Raw genomic sequence first — 9,668 nt, 5'->3', positions numbered from 1 at the left:
TAGCCTCCATTTCCCTGCTACATGTATGCAGCCTACCTCTCATTCCACTTTTCCACAAGTCATTGCTAACTTGCAAAAGTAAAAAAAATGCTTTCAACATGTCTGGACACCAGCGGTTGTGGAAACCCTACTGTTCATTTTGTGGATGGTCCTGTATGTGCAGCCTAAATGGATGTAAGGAGGGAAACACTTATTTATTGTACATAGATGTGACACCCTTTGAGTGAGAATGACACTACCAGGTCCTGTGTATTTGTGCCAATACTTTATTTGAAGGTTAAGGTAATGTTTTAAAAATATAACAAAGAACAAGACAAGAACACACTTGACCAACAGTAAATATAAATATAGTTATATTGATTAAGAATATATTTATTAAAGCTTGAATTGAGCCAAGGTATATAAAAGATTAATATTAAAAATACACTAAACATGACATTAGATGCAGTGGTGAAGGGCTTTTCTATGACGACATACACACCCTTCAGTGGTCCCCAACATTAACATTCAGCTAGTCATCCCTGATTTAATCCTTTAAATGGTACAACAATATAGAACAATGGAAAAGGTTGTTTGAAGTGTCAGGGTCCTAGAGTGATGTCATCCATACATTAACACCTAACATGATATTATGGCTTACTTCTATGTATACGGCAAAGACGTATCTGTGAGACACTTGACACTTTAACAATATCAGCTTTACTTAAAACCCAACGCTGCCTCTCGCGAGTGAATAGCCAAGCTTGTTCCGGTTTCCGATGAAGGACATGAATCCAACGTATGTCTCAATTAGAAGTGGTTGATTTAAGATCAAAGCTCCATTTGCTCGCCCTGGCACAGGGTTAGTCTTGTGTGATTCTTGGACGGCTTTTACCAATTGATCATTAAAGACTGAAATCTGCAGACATAGGAGAAATAAGACGATGACTGAAAGTTAGACGTTCGGACTGCTACAAGTTATGCTTCCACATATAAGAATGTGTACCTGGCCAGTTATAACGAGCGGCTAATGTTTTCATATATACTGTATATCTATATAGTTTTTATACACAAGAGTCACCATTTATTTTAACCCTTTCATGTCCAACCCAATTTCCATTATTGATTTTTTTTCCCCTCTCCTCTTTCCAAGAATGATAACTTTTTACTTCTGATGACATAGCTGTATGTGGGCTTGTTTTTTTGTGGGAAGAGTTTTTAATGACACCATTCATTTTGCCATATATTGTACTGAAAAATTAAAAAAAAAAAAATCCAAGTTTGGTGATTATTTTTTTACATTTTAGTGGTTAGAAAAAAGTTCAAAACTTTAAAACTGTAAAAAAATATATATATGAGACACTAAAATGTTTCTGTTGATGGAGCTATGTGTGAATTTGTTTTATAATGTGGAGACATGTAGTTTTTATTGATAACATTTTTGGTACATACAATGTTGTAATTGCATTTCTGGACAAGAGAAACAGTGTATATAGGAAGTCTACACACCGCTGTTGAAATGCCAGCTTTTTGTCAGGTAAAAGAATCATAGAACTTTCAGCAATCACAAAAAAAGAATCATTCCAGAAATTTTCCCCTTTTAATGTCACCTAAAAACTGTACAATTCAATTGTAAACAAAATTAAATTTTTTCGGGTGGAAAAAGAAAAATAAACAACTAAAATAATGTGTTTGCATAAATATGCACACCCTTAACCCCTTCATGACCCAGCCTACTTTGACCTTAATGACCTGGCCGTTTTTTGCAATTCTGACCAGTGTCCCTTTATGAGGTAATAACTCAGGAAGGCTTCAACGGATCCTAGCGGTTCTGAGATTGTTTTTTCGTGACATATTGGGCTTCATGATAGTGGTAAATTTAGGTCAATAAATTCTGCGTTTATTTGTGATAAAAACGGAAATTTGGCGAAAATTTCGAAAATTTCGCAATTTTCACATTTTTAATTTTTATTCTGTTAAACCAGAGAGTTATGTGACACAAAATAGTTAATAAATAACATTTCCCACATGTCTACTTTACATCAGCACAATTTTGGAAACAAAATTTTTTTTTGCTAGGAAGTTATAAGGGTTAAAATTTGACCAGCGATTTCTCATTTTTACAACGAAATTTACAAAACCATTTTTTTTAGGGACCACCTCACATTTGAAGTCAGTTTGAGAGGTCTATATGGATGAAAATACCCAAAAGTGACACCATTCTAAAAACTGCACCCCTCAAAGTGCACAAAACCACATTCAAGAAGTTTATTAACCCTTCAGGTGCTTCACAGCAGCAGAAGCAACATGGAAGGAAAAAAATGAACATTTAACTTTTTAGTCACAAAAATGATCTTTTAGCAACAATTTTTTTATTTTCCCAATGGTAAAAGGAGAAACTGAACCACGAAAATTGTTGTCCAATTTGTCCTGAGTACGCTGATACCTCATATGTGGGGGTAAACCACTGTTTGGGCGCACGGCAGGGCTTGGAAGGGAAGGAGCGCCATTTGACTTTTTGAATGAAAAATTGGCTCCACTCTTTAGCGGACACCATGTTGCGTTTGGAGAGCCCCCGTGTGCCTAAAAATTGGAGCTCCCCCACAAGTGACCCCATTTTGGAAACTAGATGCCCCAAGGAACTTATCTAGATGCACAGTGAGCATTTTAAACCCTCAGGTGCTTCACAAATTGATCCGTAAAAATGAAAAAGTACTTTTTTTTCACAAAAAATTTCTTTTCGCCTCAATTTTTTCATTTTCACATTGGCAATAGGATAAAATGGATCCTAAAATTTGTTGGGCAATTTCTCCCGAGTACGCCGATACCTTATATGTGGGGGTAAACCACTGTTTGGGCACACGGCAGGGCTCGGAAGGGAAGGCGCGCCATTTGACTTTTTGAATGGAAAATTAGCTCCAATTGTTAGCGGACACCATGTCGCGTTTGGAGAGCCCCTGTGTGCCTAAACATTGGAGCTCCCCCACAAATGACCCCATTTTGGAAACTAGACCCCCCAAGGAACTTATCTAGATGCATATTGAGCACTTTAAACCCCCAGGTGCTTCACAGAAGTTTATAACGCAGAGCCATGAAAATAAAAAATAATTTTTCTTTCATCAAAAATTAGTTTTTAGCCTGGAATTTCCTATTTTGCCAAGGGTAATAGGAGAAATTGGACCCCAGAAGTTGTTGTCCAGTTTCTCCTGAGTACACCGATACCCCATGTGTGGGGGTAAACCACTGTTTGGGCACACGTCGGGGTTTGGAAGGGAAGTAGTGATGTTTTGAAATGCAGACTTTGATGGAATACTCTGCGGGCGTCACGTTGCGTTTGCAGAGCCCCTGATGTGCCTAAACAGTAGAAACTCCCCACAAGTGACCCCATTTTAGAAACTAGACTCCCAAAGGAACTTATCTAGATGTGTGGTGAGCACTTTGAACCCCCAAGTGCTTCACAGATGTTTATAACGCAGAGCAGTGAAAATAATAAATACATTTTCTTTCCTCAAAAATAATTTTTTAGCCCAGAATTTTTTAATTTTCCCAAGGGTAACAGGAGAAATTTGACCCCAATAGCTGTTGTCCAGTTTCTCCTGAGTACGGTGATACCCCATATGTGGGGGTAAACCACTGTTTGGGCACATGCCGGGGCTCTGAAGTGAAGTAGTGACGTTTTGAAATGCAGACTTTGATGGAATGCTCTGTGGGCGTCACGTTGCGTTTGCAGAGACCCTGATGTGGCTAAACAGTAGAAACCCCCCACAAGTGACCCCATTTTAGAAGCTAGACCCCGAAAGGAACTTATCTAGTTGTGTGGTGAGCACTTTGAACCCCCAAGTGCTTCACAGAAATTTATAACGCAGAGCCGTGAAAATAATAAATACGTTTTCTTTCCTCAAAAATAATTTTTTAGCCCAGAATTTTTTAATTTTCCCAAGGGTAACAGGAGAAATTTGACCCCAATAGCTGTTGTCCAGTTTCTCCTGAGTACGGTGATACCCCATATGTGGGGGTAAACCACTGTTTGGGCACACGTCGGGGCTCAGAAGGGAAGTAGTGACTTTTGAAATGCAGACTTTGATGGAATGGTCTGCGGGCGTCACGTTGCGTTTGCAGAGGCCCTGGTGTGCCTAAACAGTAGAAACCCCCCACAAGTGACCCCATTTTGGAAACTAGACCCCCCAAGGAACTTATCTAGATATGTGGTGAGCACTTTGAACCCCCAAGTGCTTCACAGACGTTTACAACGCAGAGCCGTGAAAATAAAAAAAATAATTTTTCTTTCCTCAAAAATGATGTTTTAGCAAGCAATTTTTTATTTTCACAAGGGTAACAGGAGAAATTGGACCCCAATAATTCTTGTGCAGTTTGTCCTGAGTATGCTGGTACCCCATATGTGGGGGTAAACCACTGTTTGGGCACACGTCGGGGCTCGGAATTGAGGGAGCACCATTTGACTTTTTGAATACAAGATTGGCTGGAATCAATGGTGGCACCATGTTGCGTTTGGAGACCCCTGATGTGCCTAAACAGTTGAAACCCCTCAATTCTACCTCCAACACACCCCTAACCCTAATCCCAACTGTAGCCATAACCCTAATCACACCCCTAACCACAACCCTAATTCCAACCCTAACCCTAAGGCTATGTGCCCACGTTGCGGATTCGTGTGAGATTTTTCAGCACCATTTTTCAAAAATCCGCGGGTAAAAGGCACTGCGTTTTACTTGTGGATTTACCGCGGATTTCCAGTGTTTTTTGTGCGGATTTCACCTGCGGATTCCTATTGAGGAACAGGTGTAAAACGCTGCGGAAAATACAACGCAGCGTTTCCGCGCGGTATTTTCCGCACCATGGGCACAGCAGATTTGGTTTTCCATAAGTTTACTTGGTACTGTAAACCTGATGGAACACTGCTGCGAATCCGCAGCGTCCAATCCGCTGCGGATCCGCAGCCAAATCCGCACCGTGTGCACGGAGCCTAATTCTAAAGGTATGTGAACACGCTGCGGAAAACGCTGCGGATCCGCAGCAGTTTCCCATAAGTTTACAGTTCAATGTAAACCTATGGAAAACAAAAATCGCTGTACACATGCTGCAGAAAAACTGCACGGAAACGCAGCGGTTTACATTCCGCAGCATGTCACTTCTTTCTGCGGAATCCGCAGCGGTTTTACAACTGCTCCAATAGTAAACTGCAGTTGTAAAACTGCAGCGAAATGCGCAGAAAAAACGCGGTAAATCCGCCATAAATCCGCAGCGGTTTAGCACTGCGGATTTATCAAATCCCCTGCGGAAAAATCCGCAGAGGACCAGAATACGTGCGCACATACCGAACCCTAACCCTAACCCTAGTTCTTACCCCAACCTTAGTGGAAGAAAAAAAAAAATTCTTTATTTTATTATTGTCCCTACCTATGGGGGTGACAAAGGGGGGGGGGGTCATTTAGTATTTTTTTTTATTTTGATCACTGTGATAGGTCACAGTGATCAAAATGCACTTGAAACGAATCTGCCGGCCGGCAAATTCGGCGGGCGCACTGCGCATACACCCGCCATTATGGAAGATGGCGGTGCCCAGGAAAGACGGACGGACCACGGGAGGCTCGGTAAGTATGATGGGGTGGGGGGGAGCACTGGGGGGTGGATCGGAGCATGGGGGGGTGGATCGGAGCGCGGGGGGGTGGATCAGAGCACAGGGGGGTGGATTGGAGCACCGGGGGGTGGATCGGAGTGCAGGGGGGGTGGTTGGAGCACGGGGGTGGGATTGGATCACGGGGGTGAGCGGACAAGAGCACAGGGGGAGCGGACAGGAGGACGGAGGGGAGCGGAGCTGTGTACCGGACTGATCGGAGGACTAGGGGGGGGGGAAATTGGTGGCGGTGGGGGGGTGCAGACCAATGTTTCCAGCCATGACCGATGATATTGCAGCAGCGGCCATGGCTGGATTGTAATATTTCACCAGTTTTAATAGGTGAAATATTACAAATCGCTCTGATTGGCAGTTTCACTTTCAACAGCCATTCAAATCGATCGCAGCCACGGGGGGGGGGGGGGGGGGGTGAAGCCACCCCCCCTGGGCTAAACTACCACTCCCCCTGTCCCTGCAGATCGGGTGAAATTGGAGTCAACCCTTTCACCCGATCTGCAGGGACGCGATCATTCTGTGACACAGCATATGCGTCACAGGTCGGATTGGCACCGACTTTCAAGACGCATACGCTGTGTCACAGGTCGGGAAGGGGTTAAACTAATACTTAGCTAAAGTAACCTTGTAAGTTATGATATCATTCAGTCTTTTTCGGTAGGAGTCTATCAGCATGGCACGTCTAGAATTAGCGATCTGTACCCACTCTCCCTTGCAGTAGCGCTCCAAATCTGTCAGATTGTGAGATTTGTGGTTAAAGAGTGGCGACTGAAGTTATGTCAGCTCCTGAGTCTCCGCCACATGTGTCCATCAGACAATGGACGTACTAGTAGGCCCGGGTCATACAAATCTTTTTGCTCAAGTCTAGTTAGAGTTTCTCCCACAATGGCAATATTTTTTCTTTTTTACAAAGCACAGTATCTGCATGACCATTGGTAATATTCTTTTTTTCTAGTACCTTTGTGTCATCTCCTTTTGTCCCTTGGTGCATCCAGCTTCACAGAGCGGAACGGACGTTTCTTTTATGTGCTAAAACTACATTTCCCAGCAAGCACCCTGCTTTTACTCCCCTGTAGTTTCTGATAAAGCTAGATCTCAGCTTGGCCATTTTTTTCATTTTACGGATGAAGTGACAATTGCCAGTTTTGAATGTAGTGACCCACTACTTGACCAATATTCAAAACTACTTAAAACTCCATATTTTGTTGGTGGTTCTTGTGGACCTATAGAGCATGATCATGTTCTCTGTGCATGCAGAGCATTGCAGAGCTGAGCATCAATAGCCGCGACAGTTTTTCTTGCACTAGGCAAGGTCATTAGGTGCAAATGCAACTGGCGTTAGTGGGATCTTCAGAGAAGAGCATAACTAAGCAGTGCTACAACCCGGCTGTCAGATGTTTTATCACACGTGCTTTTAGGTGCATCCATGCTCAGCTGACAGCATTACAACTACTGGAGGATGGATTCAGTGGCAATGATGGGTAAAGAAAGCTCTGGGGGACAATATAGGCTGTACTGACACCCGATTCATTCTGTAAATACTGAGACAAAGCTATGATGTTGAGAATAACCTTCTCAATACATGTTTTTTTTCTACTTGTCTTGAAGTTTACAAGTTTTTTTTTGTACTTTCTGCTGGTAAAGCACACACCGCCCTCTAGTGGAAATGTTAGAGTACATTTTTTGCCAATCTGAGTATATAAAGATTATTAAACTACCGTGAATTGGATTGAAAAACTCAAATAAATTGTGATCCCTGCTGCAGTCTGACCCTGAAGAGACCTGATTAAAACACGTGTTTGCTTCTATTAGTAAATGCTCTGGAGTTCATGTTTTAGGAGAAATGTCATCCTCCTACAGAGTACAGTGGGTGCACACTCCAAACAGAGTTTTGCAGCCCACATAACTGAATTCCACACGGCACCTGTCATATGACCGGCGCTGCTGTATACCAAATATGTGACTTCAATGGAAGAAACTTAGATGGACGTCACTTTCACCTACTCAGCAACTTAAAAGATTTACTGTCCTGGACAGCACCGTCCTGATACTTCCGTCTGTGGGATACCTGACATGACGGATTTTCTTAGTATGTACAAGTGAAGCAATCCTCTATATTGGCTGACCAAACATATAAGGGTAGGTTATTCAGCAGTGGCAGAGTGTAATAATGGCCGCGACTGCTACATATGACACCACTATATACATTTACCTGGCTGATGGCGGAGAACTTTTCAGAAAAGGTACTTAGCGGGTGATCGATGAAGGTTGTGTACGGAAGATCACTAGACAAAGGGTTCCAGCGGGCAACAAAAGAAGCCTCGCGCAATTTATCCCAGTGAATACGCAGTCCTTCTCCATCTCTCCTGAAAAGAAGAAATCGCAGGTCTTTACATATGTATCAAATGTGCCCTTGAGAAATCATTCTCAGAAATGATGGTGCAATACACAATAACACATATGGCATGCAAATAATATTATAATATGAAAACCCTAATCGTTTCTGATAAGGATGTTGTTGAAAGAGGATCAGCTTAACAAAACCCCTATGTCACCATATTATACTGCCTAGCAGAGCTAGATTTGCCACAATCGTCAATTTCTGAGGCTACTCAATTATCTGTGTTAATATGAAAATGTTCTACAACAAATACGCTTTATATAAATTGACTTTAATAATTAATGTGCTCAAATTCTTAATTTTTGGGGCTCAATTTAGCCGGCTTATACGGATATAGAAATGTGGGCCTTTATGTTTCAATTCCTTGCAATTTTCCACCAATGATTTTGCGGTCAGTGAATGACAAAGCTTTAGTTTACAATCAGGGTCTGCATTTCCCTACATCCTGCTCTCAGATCAGAGGTCTCCGTTCTTGTCAATGATCACGTGTACACACTACGCCTCTTACCAGCGGACAAAAGCATCGGTTTCTCTCCTCTCTCAGGTGTTTTGTAAACCTGAAGCACCTTTTCCTGTTTTTTTTTTGTCTTTTATCATTTCCTGTTTTTTTTACCAAGTCTGTATTTTTTGCAAATTTGTCAAGGATTTCCATGATTTTTTTTATATCCATAAAGAAATAAAGAAAACATTAGCATTTTTTGCAGTGAAAATGCTGAAAAAAAAGCCTTCTAGGTGTTTTTCGTTTAGTTTTCCTATTTGACTTGTATTATAAAGTATTGAGCTTCTTACTAGTGGAAAATGCCTGAAGAATCGTCAACTCACTTCCTTTAACCGCAGAAGTTGAAGCTTTGCATAGAAAAGAAATCTGTACGTTCTTATGAGTGTTTTCCACAGGTGTTAACAGCAGAAAGAGAGGCCGAGCGGACATACCATTAAAGTCTAGGCTGCTTAGCTCAAGAGCATTGTAGTAAGGTTTCACTGTTTACACTGATGTAAAAAACTAAAAAAAAACTAACTAACTGGAAACCCCTTTAAAAAGGTATCTGTCAGCAGGATTTCATCTACCAAGCTGTTTATATGCACATTTTTAAAGCCAAGTCCAGCAATACCTTTACTTGGCCAGTCTCTTCCTCCATTACTGAGAAATCAGTTGGAATTGATATGCAAACGAGACTAAAAAACTATTTGTAGAGCCCCTGTCACTCCAGCTCTATTCCTCGTCCAGCGCCGCCCCCTCTGGTGTGGCTAACAGCCTACATGATTTGTGAATTTAGGTAAAGGAATCATCAGCCAAACAGGAGGCAGCCTGCGCTGGGCAGGGAATAGAGCTGGAGTGACAGAGGCTTCAGACCTACAGTCTCATTCAAATGCTGATTTCTCAGTAATGGATGAAGGAAATGGCCATGTAAAGGTATTCATGGACTTGTCTATGAAAGAGCTATATATGCATATAAATAGTTTGTGCGGTGAAGCTACTCACAGATTCCCTTTAAAGGGTATAAACTCCAAAATAAGTAGCTATACAAAGCCCAAGGTAACCAAGTAATAAGCTTTTTTCATGTTTACGACTAATTTAGAGGGCTCTAGAATGGTATTGAACATACGTTGTGTATGATTTATTTCCCACTCCTAACAGTT

The 9,668-nt window shown here is 41.8% G+C and overlaps 1 protein-coding gene across 3 annotated transcripts in view; it reads right to left on the bottom strand.

Annotated features, from left to right (window-relative positions):
• Positions 1 to 248: 248 nt before the first annotated feature.
• The window catches only part of TPRG1 (tumor protein p63 regulated 1), a 254,691-nt gene continuing 245,271 nt past the window's right edge, over positions 249 to 9,668 (bottom strand). For all 3 annotated transcript variants that reach the window (XM_069727098.1, XM_069727097.1, XM_069727095.1), the window contains 2 exons: positions 7,842 to 7,995; positions 249 to 898 (listed from right to left, as the gene is read on the bottom strand). In XM_069727098.1, the coding sequence (XP_069583199.1) occupies positions 704 to 898; positions 7,842 to 7,995 (349 nt within the window). In that variant the 3' untranslated portion in view covers positions 249 to 703. The remainder of the gene's footprint in view (positions 899 to 7,841; positions 7,996 to 9,668) is intronic.

The sequence above is a fragment of the Ranitomeya imitator genome, chromosome 5 (genome assembly GCF_032444005.1).
Source record: "Ranitomeya imitator isolate aRanImi1 chromosome 5, aRanImi1.pri, whole genome shotgun sequence".
NCBI lineage: Eukaryota > Metazoa > Chordata > Amphibia > Anura > Dendrobatidae > Ranitomeya > Ranitomeya imitator.
The sequence above is the reverse complement of the archived record's forward strand: the minus strand, read 5'-3'. Positions and strand labels throughout refer to the sequence as shown.